This window comes from Schistocerca serialis, chromosome 9 (genome assembly GCF_023864345.2).
Source record: "Schistocerca serialis cubense isolate TAMUIC-IGC-003099 chromosome 9, iqSchSeri2.2, whole genome shotgun sequence".
Classification (NCBI taxonomy): domain Eukaryota; kingdom Metazoa; phylum Arthropoda; class Insecta; order Orthoptera; family Acrididae; genus Schistocerca; species Schistocerca serialis.
This window is the reverse complement of record NC_064646.1, coordinates 352,094,900-352,111,291: the sequence shown is the minus strand read 5'-3', so window position 1 is coordinate 352,111,291 and position 16,392 is coordinate 352,094,900. Positions and strand designations below refer to the sequence as shown.

General features: G+C 42.7%; 1 protein-coding gene across 2 annotated transcripts in view; it reads right to left on the bottom strand.

Moving 5' to 3' along the window:
* The window catches only part of LOC126418977 (probable G-protein coupled receptor Mth-like 1), a 382,615-nt gene that overhangs the window by 123,453 nt on the left and 242,770 nt on the right, over nt 1-16,392 (bottom strand). For both annotated transcript variants that reach the window (XM_050086023.1, XM_050086024.1), the window contains exon 6: nt 1,226-1,304. In XM_050086023.1, coding sequence (XP_049941980.1) covers nt 1,226-1,304 — 79 coding nt within the window. The remainder of the gene's footprint in view (nt 1-1,225; nt 1,305-16,392) is intronic.

Genomic DNA, 16,392 nt, shown 5'->3' with positions numbered 1-16,392 from the left:
CTAGTCCTACTACCAGGATCTATACTGGTTTGAGGTGAATGTGGTAAAAATACGTATTCTTCGATTGATACTCCGTAAAACGCATGTTGCAATGTTTAATAGCTGTTGTACATGTACACATGTGTCAATATGAAATGTATTGAATAATGCAGAAAATAAATAACAATGTACCGTACATTAAATGTCTTCTCTTTCAAACCATGTGGAATAGAGCATACATGAATATGACGTTTTTGCTGCAAATGATCATTCCCGTCATCTCCGTGAATATTGAACATTCCTACTGGGACGCCCTGTATACGTAAGGAACAGTGTCATTGTAGTCCGAGTACTCTTTACCACTCGTGACTACATCCAACTGAACCTACTTACTGTATACACCCCGTGATGTTCCTCTACAATGTTTTCGCCGTCTTTATAACCTCTCATGTTGTCACTAGCATTAGGAGACACTGAAACATGCTCTGGACCATGCCCGATTCCCATAAAATAAAAGTCGCCAAGAAAGTTATAATACTGTTTTGTAATTTGGTAACTGAACATCCTTAAACTGCGCGTTACAAGAATAAAATTAATAACAAATTCTGTCCATAAAAAGCCTCTATCCCGGAAGTTCTCAACTACAGCGGGATTATTATCGTTAAAACTAGAAACATGACGAGTATGAAGTACAAAGCAACTCATTAGAACTCCCAAAAATGAACTTCACTTCTAGAAACTTGGACTTCGACATTTTATCATCAGTGTCAGGGAATAATTTGAAAGACGATCGGCGTTAGCAATTAGAGACAATTTTGCTAAAGTAGGCCCTTGAGAAACGTAGTACCCCTTTTCAATTATGCTAGGTTCCACATTTCATGCGTGACAAGTCGCAAGGTCAGTCTTCGAACTAGCGTGACGTTTATCTTCTTACATAAGGAGAAAATGAACGCTTAAGCACTTCTAGAATGTTATTCTTTCTTTCTGAGAATTTTTTTCCTTGTACTAAACGTCAGCTAAACTAATCGTTATCATTTTTTAACGAAAGAGAATTGTGGGTATGTGATTGTAGCGTTTAACTGCAAAGAAATCCCAAGTATATCCGAAATATCCTGAAGTGTCCGCGAAATATTCCTTCAACTATATTAACAGTGTTTAGTTAGCATCCAAACGTTCCACGGATTCCAAACGAAATTCAATATGCCATAGGTGAGGATTACAGTTCGTTTACATCGTCTTTACTCACCTGAAGGCCCAGGAAATGTCCAGACACATGACGTTGAGCCAGAAGAACGCCGCCAGGAAGGAATACTGCACAATGAATGCTGCAACAGCAAAGACAGCAACACATTAATCACTCTGCCGAACGGATAAAGAATCTGAATGAAAGTGCTTAGACTAAACATTTGTACTAATTCGTTCCAACCACGTACAAACTTTAAGAGAACATCTACTACGTGCCCAATAGCGCAATAGTCAGCAGGTATGTAAAGCTGCTATTTCTTTATCGCTTGCATGTATCTGCAACAGCATTCTTCAACAATCAAAACGGCCTACATGAAAAAAGCCTTCTGCGTGGCAACTAGCATAATTCCAAAAACACCTTTACAATCTGAGACACACCAACACACCTTACATAGTTCACAGGCGATATTATCTAAGTCATGGATAAAGACAGCCAGTGAATTTCGTGTCTCTAGACTTTACAAAATATTTTATCCTAGCACTCCATGGATGCCATATAGGGAAAAGTAAACACATCAGACAAAAATCAGACATCAGTCTAATACCATGTAACACAGCCTCTAGCCACCACAATGGCCTCAAATCAGCGAAGAATAAAGTCAACAAGTTTCTTGAGGTATGGCATAACCAGCTGAAGTCACTCGTTGATGACTAGGACCAAAGAGCTACCTAACTGTGGTGATGTTTCTACTTCATTTTCTTACATGGCATTTTAGGCGCAAACTGTCATGGAAGCAATTTCTATAAAACACACATCAAAAAAGGTTTTGCATCACCTCGGTTCCGAGAGTTCCGGAAGCTGTGCAGAAAATTGGAATAGAGATCAACATAAACATCATTTACGCCCTTTTTATCGCCCATGAAAACCACACATTGCATGTTGTACCACCATAGAACGAGACCTTCAGAGGTGGTGGTCCAGATTGCTGCACACACCGGTACCTCTAATACCCAGTAACACGTACTCTTGCATTGATGCATCCCTGTCCTTGTCGTAGCATACTATCTACAAGTTCATCAAGGCACTTTGGTCCAGATTATCCCACTCCTCAACGGCGATTCGGCATAGATCCCTCAGAGTGGTTGGTGGGTCACGTCATTCATGAACAGCCCTTTTCCATCTATCTCACGTATGTTCGATAGGGTTCATGTCTAAAGAACATGCTGGCCACTCTAGTCGAGTGATGTCGTTGTCCTGAAGGAAGTTATTCACAAGGTGTGCACGTGGGTGCGCGAATTGATGCCTCGCCAATATGCTGCCCATATGGTTGCACTATCTGTCGGAGGATGGCATTCACTTATCGTACAGCCGCTACGGCGTCTTCCATGACCACCAGCGGCGTACGTCGGCCCCACATAATGCCACCTCAAAACAGCAGTGAACCTCCACCTTGCTGCACTCGCTGGACAGTGTCTTTAAGGCGTTCAGCCTGACCAGGTTGCCTCCAAACGCGTCTCCGTCGATTGTCTGCTTGAAGGCATATGCGACACTCATCGGTGATCCATTCGGCATGTTGTTGGGCCCATCTGTACCGCGCTGTATTGTGTCGTGGTTGCAACGATGGACCTCGCCATGGACGTCGGGAGTGAAGTTGCGTATCATGCAGCCTAATGCGCACAGTTTGAGTCGTAACACGACGTCCTGTGGCTGCACGTAAAGCATTATTCAACATGGTGGCGTTGCTGTCAGGGTTCCTCCGAGCCATAACCCGTAGGTTGCGGTCATCCATTGCAGTAGTAGCCCATGGGCGGCCTGAGCGAGGCATGTCATCGACAGTTTATGTCTCCTTGTATCTTCTCCATGTTCGAACAACATCGGTTTGGTTCACTCTGAGACGCCTGGACACTTCCCTTGTTGAGAGCTCTTCCTGCCACAAAGTAACAATGCGGACGCGATCGAACCGCGGTATTGACCGTCTAGGCATAGTTGAACTACAGACCATATGTGCCGTGTACCTCCTTCCTAGTGGAATGACTGGAACTGATCGGCTGTCGGACCCTTCCGTCTAATAGGCGCTGCTCATACATGGTTGGTTACATCTTTGGGCGGGTTTAGTGACGTCTCTGATCAGTCAAAGGGACTGTGTCTGTGATACAATATCCACAGTCAACGTCTATCTTCAGCAGTTCTGGGAACTGGGGTGATGCAAAACATTTTTGGTGTGTACAACATGTACATACCAATAGCCAGCATAGTCGTTCCATAACGGTATATAAAGACTGCACACAGTATTCTCTGCGGCCAATGATTGTGCTGCTAATTACTTCTTGTAGTCTGCAGCCGGTGGGGCTTTCTGTAGCTCGCTTTCGATAAGGGTGTTAAGTTAAAAGTAACGGAGTGTCATAAACTTATTCGGCACTAAAAGCCGCCCCTGAGCAGCTATAGAACAGGAAAGTTGAAATGTCCTGTGTCCACACAGGAAACATGTAATAGGGTGGCTGGCATTCCATAAAACTGCATTGTGCGACATGCTAGAAGAAATCCTTTTTGCTAAGATAGGTCTGAAACTCAGGTAAAACTCCGAGATTGAGATCATGGGACTGGCTATCGGTTGCAGTCATGGCATACAGGAGTAAAAGGATCTATGATTGGCTCACAGTAATTATTTTGGTACAAGGCACGATTTCCCATGTGTGCCTATGTGGAAAGCTTGTGGTTGGCCAGAGTTGGATATTTAATTCCCACGGAACACCATATTGGTTAACCATGACGAAACTGTGAGAGTAGGAACATATTGAACCTGTTTATTAAATTATTATTGGTCACAACTCACAAAGTCTGCTGCTGTTGACTGGCGAGATTCCTACGCTAGCAGAACCAGCCCGGTTTTGGATAATGAAAGTCAGAACACTTGCTGTATCGAAGTCGAAAACATCACTTGATGCACGATCATCAAAGAGTACGTTTGCTTCAGGAATGCTGAAGAATATGCACTGGTAGAAAAAAATCTCAACATCAAGAAGGAGTTGTGAGACAAAACGATAGTTGGTAGGTCTGTTTCTACATCTACACGTTTCATGCCAGTCACTTAAGACTGACCCTGGTAGCGCCGCTCTGAGGATGCAAATCAGATTTCCTTTAAATGCACGCTGTAAAGGTAGTGAGAATTAGTTAGCTTTGGGATTGAACATGATGTGTTGATGTTAGTCAAGAATGCCTTTAAGGCGAGAAAGAAGCCATTAGCAACAGCTCACTGCATCTGAACAAGGTTGCGTAATAGGGCTGCGAGAAGCTCGATGCACTTTCTGCGGTATTGCACAAAGATTTGGCAGGAATGTAGCCACAGTACAGCACTCTTCTCACTGTGGTGGTCACGAGAATGTACAGTCTGAAGAACATCGGGCTCCGCATGGCCACATGGCACTACCGAGAGGAAAACCATTGTGTTCGGCAAAGGCTCTGGCACATCTTACTGCAGCTGCAGCAGCAATCTGAGCAACAGTTGGCATCACAGTGTCACAACGAACTGTTGCAAATCGGCTACGTCAAGGACAGCTCCCTGCCAGGTGCCATGTAGCGCACATTCCACTGTCTCCAAACCACCTCCACTTTGCAACTTCAGTGGTGTCAAGCGAGATCCCATTGGAGGACAGGGTAGAGGTTTGTTATGTTTTCCAATGAGAGCTGCTCCCATCTCAGTGCCAGTGATGGCCATGCTTTGATTAGGAGGAGGGCAGTTGAGGGCCTGCAACTAACCTGTCTGCACGCTGGACACACTGGACCTACATCTGGAGTTACCGTCTGGAGTGCGATTTTATATGGCAGCAGGAACACACTCGTGGCTATCCCACCACCCTGACTACATAATTGTACGTCAGTCTGTTGATTCGACCTGTTGTGTTGACGTTTGTGAAAAGCATTCCAGGGGTTGTTTTCCAACAGCATAATGCTCGCTCTCATACTGCTTTTGTAACACAACATGCTCCACAGAGTAATTGACCTGTTGCCTTGGCCTGCTCAGTCACGAGAATTGTCTCCAGTCGAGCACGTATGGGACGTCATTGGACAACAGCTCCAGCGTGATCCACTAACAGCATTAAACGTCCATGTACTGGCTGACCACGTGCAGCAGGCATGGAACACCATCCCACAAACTGACATCCAGCACCTGTAGAACACAATGGATGCACATTTGCCTGCTTGCATTCAACATTATGGCAGTTACACTGGTTATTAATGTACCAGCATTTCACATTTGCCATGACTTATCTCACTTTTAGATTAACTTGTGACCTTGCAGTGTTAATCATATACATATATTAATTACATTAATATAATATTACAGTGTTAATCATATATATATTACCTAGAGAAATGTTTTCCTGAAATTATGTTATTCTACATTAATTATCTTTTGTTGCTGCGATTTTTTTCCAACAGTGTATATCCATGTGAGATGTGCTAGCTATACTTTCATGCCTAACCGAGCCAGCCGTAGTAATATTCATTTAATAAGACATTATGCATTGTGCGAAAATATTTCTGTTTAAGTTGTGTGATCTTACGGAGACCAACCCCTCCATGTAGGTCACCAGGTACTGGACCTTTAGCATCTTCGAGGTATGCTACACAGCATATCCGAGACCTCGCAGTTTCACCTGCTCTTCCTAATGGCCCCAGAGATTTTATGTGGGATCAAGATTGGGTAATTCAACGGATCAGTCGAGATGTGGCAGGGTGCTTGATTATTCATCGAACCAGGCATGCAGCCCTATGAAGATAGTTGTTGTCTTCTTAAAAGATGGGAATGTCCACAGTATACTCATGAAGATAAAAATCAAAGAGGAAACACAGTCAGCAGCAATACTGAAATGGACAATCTGGTTCATGTTGGAGGTTATGTTAACAAATAAAAAACAGATAAAAATCGGATAGGACGAAGTTGAGACTGTACGGAGGGTGACCGATCACTGCGAATTGTTGCAGATGTCGCAAAGTTCGTGTGTGGACGAACTCATAGAATTCGAATTCGATTACAGCACGCTGTTTTTTACGCACTGACATGGTTACGTTATACGTCAGCATGTTACACGCTACAATTCGGTGCCCTCGAGAGCAGTGGGCTGCAAATATCTAGACATGAAGAATAAAAATTTAAAAGGTTAATAAAGTTTGTTTAATTTATAAAGATTTAAGAGTTTTCGCATAAAGAAATCGGAGGTATTACGTTATACCACGATCTCGTAACGATTAACAAACGTAAAATCCTCTGTCACTATAGAATAACGCAATGTTTATTGTCGACTCGAACTGGCGATACTGCTCCTTTTTTAATAACTGTAGCAACTAGCAATCCACATGAAATCTGTGTATTTTATTACATTATTAATTTTTATTCTGTAAATTACATAAATTTTTAAATACTGTGCCTGCATGTTTCCCCATTGTTTTAACATTGTATAGCACATAATCGATTCATACCCGCCAAGTTAGCCGAGAGCGCTAATGCGCTGCTTCCTGGACTCGAGTAGGCGCACCGGCCCCGGATCGAATCCGCCCGACGGATTACCGTCGTTGGTTGGTGTGCCAGCCAGCCTGGTAGTGGTTTTTAGGCGGTTTTCCACATCCCGCTAGGTGAATACCGGGCTGGTCCCCACGTTCCGCCTCAGTTACACGACTCGCAGATATCTGAACACGCTCACACTATTCCATTAATTACACTCGACGCAGACAGCAGGGGTACACTAATTCCGTCTCTGGGAGTACGGGGTGGCGGCAGGAAGGGCATCCAGCCACCCCTTTCCATTAACCTTCCCAAATACGTTCCTAACAATGCCGACCCTGCGTCAGCGCGGGACATGGCACCAGTGAAAGAAAGAAGTGCATAATCGATTCAGTGTATAATCTCCTGTTGATTACATTTTGCGATAGTCATTTATGCGCTGCATTAGTTGCCCACGTCCGCAGGTCGTGGTGTAGTGGGTAGCGTTGCTGCCTCTAGACCACAGGGTCCTGGGTTCGATTCCTAGCCGGGTCGGGGATTTTCGCCACCTGGTGACTCGGTGTCGTGACAAAGGATGTCATCATGTTTGCGTTGTCCTTATCATTTCATCATCTTTCGGGAAAAGTGGCGAGACCAGACAGTGAAAAGATTGGGAATTTGTACGGATACTGATAACCACACAGATGAGTGCACCACAAACCATATATCATGATTAGTTGCCAACGCCATCTTGTAAGTACTGATGCAACGGCTGGCCATTGTGCCTACAACTGTTCTGTGGCATTTTATACTGTATTTCCTTCTTCTTTTTAGCACAGCTATGTTCTGATGATGAAATATAGAAACGCGTCAATAAATTAAGTTGCGACCACGACTTTCCACAATTTATTAAATACTTTACACAATGTATAAGCGGCAATTGTGAATGGTTGTCTGTCTCATGAATGGAAGCATTTATCTGTCATGTGAGGAAAACATTGTTGTTGGTCCGTGTTAAGATGGACACGAGCAGTATACCATTCCTTGTATACACGCTGAAGAGTTCGCATTAGTCCACCAACAAATTGGGAAATTTCTTTCGCAGTGGTCATGAACAAGCCCGAACCGACAGATCCTTTTCTACCATTTTGTCACGTCCCCACGTCGATCCATATTACTGCGCTCATTCTATACAAGCGACTGGCACATACACAGCGCTGCCCTGCATTTCCCGGCTGGCACCGGTTCTACACCTTCTGCAGCACCCTGAAACGGTCGGTCCGCTCTTTTCAGGAAGTGCTTAATACATTGTTCTGTGAGGTTTTGTTGTATATGATATCAATCCAAGTTTGACAGTATCAAAAACTTCTTAATACGCAGAATGCAGCATATTATCCCGGATTAAGAGTCATACAGAAACTCAGAGGTAATTTCTAGTGTGGGCCAGGGCAGTTATTCTTCATGTTATATATCAATATGTAACGTATAATTTTAGATATCATCTCCGTAGCTGACAGAGTTAATGATGGGCTACTGTTACCCTATAAATATTACTGGTAATATCTCGTTAGATCGTGTCAAAAGATTCGCAACTTGCTGAAAGTGAAAATAATGTAAGACTATGCGCATCACAAGAAGTATAACTTGATTTTACATCTCTGCTCCACAAAAAAAAAAAAAAAAAAAAAAAAAAAAAAAAAAAAAGGCTCTGAGCACTATGGGACTTAACTTCTGAGGTCATCAGTCCCCTAGAACTTAGAACTACTTAAACCTAACTAACCTAAGGACATCACACACATCCATTCCCAAGGCAGCATTCGAACCTGCGACCGTAGCGGTCGCGCGGTTCCAAACTGTAGCGCCTAGAACCGCTCGGCCTCTCCGGCCGGCGCTCCACAAGCAAACTTACGGTTTGTGGTGGAGGGTACTTTTTGCGCCGCTATCACAATCCCTCTTTCACTGTTCCAATCGCGAATGATTCGCGGGAAGAACGATTATTGGCAAACCTCTGTGCAGCTCCAGTCGCTCTAATTTTACTTTATATCCTTTTCGCGAGATATACGTAGAAGGAAGCAATGTATTGGTTTTATCTCGTAGGAACGAACGTTTACGGAACAGTAGATCACACCGTATGGTCAACGCGTCGCGTGCCGTGTCTGCCACTGGACTCCGCTGAGCATCTCTGTGTCGCTTTCACGCTGACTGCATGCACCTGTAACGAAGTGCACTGCTCTTCTTTGTATCATCTCTGTTTCCTCTAACAATCCTATGTGATACGGGTCCCAAACTGACGAGCAATATTCCAATACTGATCGAAGATAGGTTCTGTAAGCTACACTCCGAAGTTTTTTCCAATGAGATTTGCCTCCCGTGCGACAATTATTAGTATCATTCATTGCGAGCAACTATCTGGAAGTAATAATGCGTCGGGAGAAAACGTTAGGCAATAAATAGTATGCTTCGATTTATTGCTCCAAAGGCGCAATGTTTCTATGACACATAGTTACGATACGCTTGTACGATTCAAACAGAACTTCTTTTCAAAGATACGGGATCCGCTTCTGTTCCAAATAACAGCAGGCATCGAACGTAAAGAAGAAGAGTAGTGTCACTGGTCACATGCTTGTTGATCCTGACAAACTCAAATATGAGTGGCTCAGTGGAAGAGGGGGCCGATCCCAATCGCAAGCTGATTCGATGAGACGCTAATCTTCCCTGTTTTCCCAAACGACGATCGCAAATGATTAACGCGCACTGCACTTGCCGCGGTTCCATCTGTCGTTAATTTACAGAGGATCATGCGTATATTTTTCTCCGCTAGGATGCAGCTGAAGTTTGTTTTGAAGTGCGCGATTCGTGCGCCCACGAGCTTGGGTGGAAAAATGGCCCATTGCAACTCAGAGCACGTATAAGGATTGCTCTGGCGGCCAAAGGTAGCTTACGTTTCTCGCTAGCAGGTGGAGTACGTTTTTTTCACCAAGTGTTCAGTCTAACATAGCTAGTGCGGCTGCCAGTGGAAACAAAGCGAATAAGAGAAAATGTAGCATATATGAATGAAACAAATCCACACATATTGTAAAAATGTATGTATGTATCTTCCACATCTCCTCCTAAACTATTGGACCGTTTCAGCCAACCTTGGTAGACATGTCACACATCCAGAATGAGATTTTCTCTCTGCAGCGGAGTTTCATGTCACACATCGTCTGAAAACAATCGCCTCGAGGGTAAGAACCACCTGCCCATCAAAAGGGTGGGTGTGACACTGAAAAAGAAATGTACCTCACGTTGCGCAAACCCTGACTTTTAATAATTTTTTCATAATGCGGGGCCACAGTCATAATATATTTCTTTAAAGTCAGTAGCCCGCCGGGGTGGCCGAGCGGTTCTAGGCGCTACAGTCTGTAAACGCGCGACCGCTACGGTCGCAGGTTTGAATCCTGCCTTGGGCATGGATGTGTGTGATGTCCTTAGGTTAGTTAGGTTTAAGTAGTTCTAAATTCTAGGGGACTGATGACCTCAGAAGTTAAGTCCCATAGTGCTCAGAGCCATTTAAAGTCATTACCGCCATTAGACTGTCGTTTATTTACAGTGTTACATTTACACTTACACAATCATGATTTCGGCTTCAAAGTGCCAATATCAAGTGTTTTCTGAAAGCAGATTAGACGGTTACAGTGAAATACATAACAAGTGATATAACCATATAAGAATCCATATTTATAATGCTTGCTTACAAGTGTTATAAATTGCCTAAGATGGTGTCCTACCGGACAGTGAGTCCAAAGATTTTTTTAAAAAAAGTCACCTTGTAATAGGAATTTCTTTGGCCAAGGCAATTTGACAGCCAACTGTCAGTCAGTCAAGACGGTATACTCAGTAATGAAACAAAGCAGTAGGCTCTGCCAGAAATGTCGACTCTTAGACAATGTGTCTAATAGTGTATTTTAATACGACAGTATGCCATCTTAGGAAATTAATAACAAATGAGAGCACTTAGTGATTTGCAACAAACTTTAAACATAATTTCAAACCTGTAGGTAACTTTAACTCGCTGACAAGCCCACAAAATGATGAGGGGTAAAAAAAGTTTATCTCTTACTACATTTTAACTGTTCATGCAGTAAAACTGTCGCATCAGGCAGGGCGTTTTATTTTATTACTTCATTACTACTAACTGTATTCGCGCCACATTCTGCAGACAGTATTCTCATATACACATCAATAAAAGTATTGCATCTCCCCGGTTCCCATAGCTCCTCAAGATAGACATTGGCTGTGCATATTGTATCACAGACACAGTCCCTTTGACTGTTCAGTGACATCACTAGACCCGTCCAAAGATGTAATGAACAGCGCCTATTAGACGGAGGGGGTCCGAGAGACGATCAATTCCAGTCATTCCACGAGAAAATGTTGACCTCTATTCCAATTTTCTGTACAGGTTCCTGAACTCTTGGAACCGAGGTGATTCAAAACATTTTTTGATGTGTGTACCGGAAAAATTGTATCATCAGACTACACATAGTTCAGGAGATATGACGTCATAAGCACGAGAGGCGTGCAAAATTGCCGCATCATGCATGACGTTTAAATTTATTGCTTCGTTGGTACTAGCTCTCTTCGCAACACATTTTGCATACAACATCCACATATACCGCTAAATGCACCTGCAAAATTATACCATTGTACGACAAATAGTTCTGGAGCTATGACACCAAAAAAAAAGGTCTGCACGAAAACGAAACTGCAGTACGAAGGGAGAAGGATGAGATGGACACAGATATGGTGGCTGAAGGAATGGACAGAGAGAGGGGGAGTGGGAACAGCGAAAGTGAAGAAGAAGAGATGGACAAAGAGAGGGTGGAAGAAGAGATGGACAGAGGAAGGAAAGAGGAGGAGATGGACAGAGAGAGGGGAGAGGAGATGGATAGAGAGAGGGAGGCGGATGAGAGAGAGGAGGAAGGAAGAGATGAACTAACAAATCGGAATATATACCCGAGCAAGACTTGGTACTCATCTAGTTGAAGAGCAATGGCTCAGAGGAATATATTTACTCTACTGGAAAAATGATGCCTGTGAAGAAACTCAATGACAGTAATCAATATTGTATGATGAATAAGATAAATAAGAATTTGACAGTACTGGGACTCTGTCTGCAGACGAGCAATTGCAGCTGGTTTGAGGAAATTCAACGTAAGTTCCTTGTGTCAGACTCTACACAACTTCCATGTGATGTAGATTTTGGTATAACAAAGTTAAGAAAGAGAATAAAAGTAGATTACCCACATGCCTTTAGGGCATATCAGAATAAAATAACCGCACAGTCATCGAAATGAAAGCTGAGGATTTAAAGTGTTTTACTACTATAGATAAAATGTTATCAAAAGAAGCGTGCCACTAGATACGCAGTGTGCTTTAGATAGGATTCGAAGTTTCAGTTTTACAGCCATAATCGTGTAATGTATATGCAATTTATCTGCACTGGCATAGCTGCAGAAGGAAAAGAAAATGGTTTGGGAACAGAGAAAGGGAAATGTCCTGTGCTGCGCGATGTTAGCCTTCCGATGAAACAACCTGTTATAGCAGTTCAATTAAAAAGTCGAAACACCATATTACGACGCTCATAAACATTATACCTGCTGTCTTTAAATGCTCTACACAACTCTCAAAGCAGAAACTGTGACATATACCTGGAAACTGATGCTTAAAACACTACGTGTTTCCTGATTTTCATTACTCATACCCCCTTTGTTTCATGTGTACTCTTCGTGAATAAAATTAAAGAAATGCAATTGTAAGTAAGAATAATCGTTCGATAAACCCTCATATTGCGCGACATTTGACCATTTACATAAGAGACATTTGGAAAGTCAGAATAAACTGTCAATTGTTTCAATACTAGCTCATGCAGTCTCTTGTATATTTGAAGATAGAAGGTCTGTTGCATATTGAATTTCTACACCTACAAGAAAGAAAAACAAAGAAATTTCTCCAAGCTCTACGTGCCTACTAAAACCTGACATTTACTAAAGGTTATATTTTCTAGTAGCAAGCTGTAGTTCGGATGGAGCTTTGTTTCTGCCAGGCATTCAGTTGTCGAGGAAAAGCACAATATGGCTCGACTGGGAATTTCAAGAACGTCTGTCTCCTACTTCCTCCCACGCCCTCTCCCCCTCCCATCCCCCGCTGTTCCGCCACATCGTATCTCTGCTGATGAGACCATTAAGCTTAAGACACGCAAGCATACAACCAACCATTCTTCACTAGTTCCATCCGTGAGAGGAGCGGCGAGGAACGCTTAACGTACAATACGACGAAAAGTATCCTCTTGAATTTGTAGTGACATGCGGCGTACAGATATAGACAGTCTCTTATTCGTTAGGGCGGGACTCAAATAGCTGTCTGATAATTCACATTTAGCTTTTCTGCGGTACTGCTAAATCACGTCATTCCATGGCTTAGATCTATCTTTCAACCAAGCTATGGTCTATTCAGTACCTTAATCTCGTAATACAGAGGTACAGCTCAACTATCAATGATATTGACGTTGACGAGGCTCCCCTCAGATTCCCCTCTATCAAATTGTTTTTTGAGGTTTCCCCATAATGACTGATTCTTTCCAGTGTATATTCCGGCCGACCTTTGCGTGGGATTTCTTAGATCACCGCTCGCAGTATCTGTACAACTAGGTCAGTCACCAAAGCACTGAGGAACAAAATGAAATGGTCACCTGCACTATAACCTGAAAGCATACCATCTAAGTAATTTCTTATCCAACAGCTGCTTGGAAGACGACGTGTTAACTAATTTACCACCCGTTTCGCTTCGGCCGGTGATAAACTTTCTGGCAGATGGACCGGTAGTCAACCCAGTAACATTGCCTTCCGTGGACAAAACTCTTACCCACTGAACTATAATTTTTTGTTTTTTTACTAGAATCTGTCATTGTTTTGAATTACAATAAACTACAAAGTTGTACAAATGTTGATGAAATGCTTAAAAAGGTTAACCATTATCAATGCACCCTTAACATTATTTACATTAAGCAAACAATAAAAAAGAAAACATAACAATACCAGTGCAAGTTTTGTGTCCGCAGGAATATAATGTTTTAAACAAAAAACTGATTTTACTTCTTCTTACAGAACATTTTTTCTCTATGCTATGGTGATGTACTGTTTAACTTGGTCTTAGAAGTAAACTAGAGAAATGAAACAGCAGGATTGCGACAACTTTCACTGGATATTTTATTTTAAATAAATATTTCAGATGTGTTACAAGAAAACGAACACGTGATATTTAAATTATATGAGTAATTTTAGCAAAGCGATATTTTTGTGTCGGTCGCATTCTCATAATATTGTCAAAACAGTCTGCATTATAAGTCAATTTTCTTTGTAACTCTTATAAGATTTTGCTTACTCCGTCAGGCGATTGTGTTACTAGTTTGAATGAGAACACTTCATCATAATTTACAATTCTTAACTTGTCTCGAGAGCTTGAAAAATGTCATGACTACCGCCTCGAGATGCTGATAAAATTCTTTATTTAACAATCAGTTTCGGTCTACAGACCATGATCATGCTTTTAAAAGCATGTACAATATCATGTTAACATAAATTCATTGACATCATAATGACACCATGAATCCGTGACTGAAAATAAATACAGTCTTCGTATCGTAATATAAACGGCATCCGCGCACAGTATTAATGCCGATTGCTGATGTATAAGAGTGCACTGCCTAGCACAGATTATACAGGGTGATTCAAAAAGAATACCACAACTTTAGGAATTTAAAACTCTGCAACGACAAAAGGAAGAGCTAAGCACTATCTGTCGGCGAATTAAGGGAGTTATAAAGTTTCATTTAGTTGTACATTTGCTCGCCATTTCAGCCAATAAAGTTTTTGGTCCCTTTTTCTTCGAAGGTGCTACTGTAACTGGACTACAGTATATGGAGATGTTAGAGAATTGGCTGTTCCCTCAGCTCGAACAAGAAGCACAACAATTCGTATTTCAACAGGATGGAGCGCCACCACATTGGCACTTATCTGTCCGTAACTACCTGAACGTCAACTACCCGACGCGATGGATCGGCCGCCAGGCAGCCCGTGACAGAGCACTTCATCACTGGCCTCCAAGAAGCCCTGATCTTACCCCTGCGATTTTTTCTTATGGGGGTATGTTAAGGATATGGTGTTTCGGCCACCTCTCCCAGCCACCATTGATGATTTGAAACGAGAAATAACAGCAGCTATCCAAAGTGCTACGCCTGATATGCTACAGAGAGTGTGGAACGAGTTGGAGTATCGGGTTGATATTGCTCGTGTGTCTGGAGGGGGCCACATTGAACATCTCTGAACTTGTTTTTGAGTGAAAAAAAAACCTTTTTAAATACTCTTTGTAATGATGTATAACAGAAGGTTATATTATGTTTCTTTCATTAAATATACATTTTTAAAGTTGTGGTATTCTTTTTGAATCACCCTGTACAATAACGACGTAACTTACACTGCCCACTCACAGTAATTTGACCACCGTCTATGTTCGGTGTCAATACGCGATAAACACTTTCATATGACCTGTGGAGGCACTAGCAGTGAAGGGTACATAAAGCCTGTCAGGGGAGGGGGGCACGCGGGAAAGTGCAGTCGCTGTAATGCGGGTACGGAGCGATTTATCTGATTCCCAAAACGGCCTGATCATTCGCTGTCGAAGCAAGAGTGGATGCATTTCCGAAACTTAAGTTTAAAACTTTTCGCCTGTTGCCATGGTCAAAGTATATCGCGCATGGCAAAATGACGCTGTCCAAAATCAGCGCCAAGGCAACTGAGGTGCACCACAGGCCATAATGACAGAAGTGAACGGCGGCTGCTGAATGTGCATGTGCGAACAGACGTGCAACTGTTGAGAAACTGGCCGTCCAGATAAACAAAGGGGCTACCAACAATGTCTCCTCAATGACCGATCAGGGAACGTCGCTGTGTATGGGGCTCCAAAGCGGGGGCCTGATTCATGCACGAATATTCACTGTTGTTCATCGGCGACGAAGGCTCGATTTTCACTCCGATATCGCAACTGGAGGTCCATTCAATAGTGACAGATGAATCACGTTTTATGCTCCATCGGACTGGAAGCAAAAATCCTGCAACGTTCGTCGGAAGGATCCAGACCATAAGAGGGAGTGTTATGATCTGGGAAATGTTTTTGTAGCATTCTCTGGGTGATCTCGTTATTCTGGAAGATACACTGGATCAACACAAGTATGCATTTATTCTTGGAGACCATGTCCACGCCTAAATGCAGTTTGTTTTTCCTCAACACGATAGCATCTACCAGCAGGACAATGCAACGTGTCTTACAGCTTGCAATGTATGTGCGCGATTTAAAGAGCACCATAATGAGTTTATCGTACCCCTCTGGCTACTATAGTCCTCGGATGTAAACCCAATCGAAAATCTGTAGAAACACCTCGATCGGACAGTTCGCAATATGGATCCTCAACCGAAAAACCTAGAGCAGCTGGCTCCGCACTGGAGTCGGCATGACTCCACACCCCCTTGTTGTTACCTTCCAGAAACTCACTGATTCTCTTCTTGTTCATCTAGCAGCGGTCCACACTGCAGAACGTGATTATTCAGGCTTCTGGCAGGCGGTAACATTAATGTGAGTGGACAGTGTATTTTACGATGTGATAACAGTATTATTTTAATTGACAATTTCATGGTTTTATTATCTG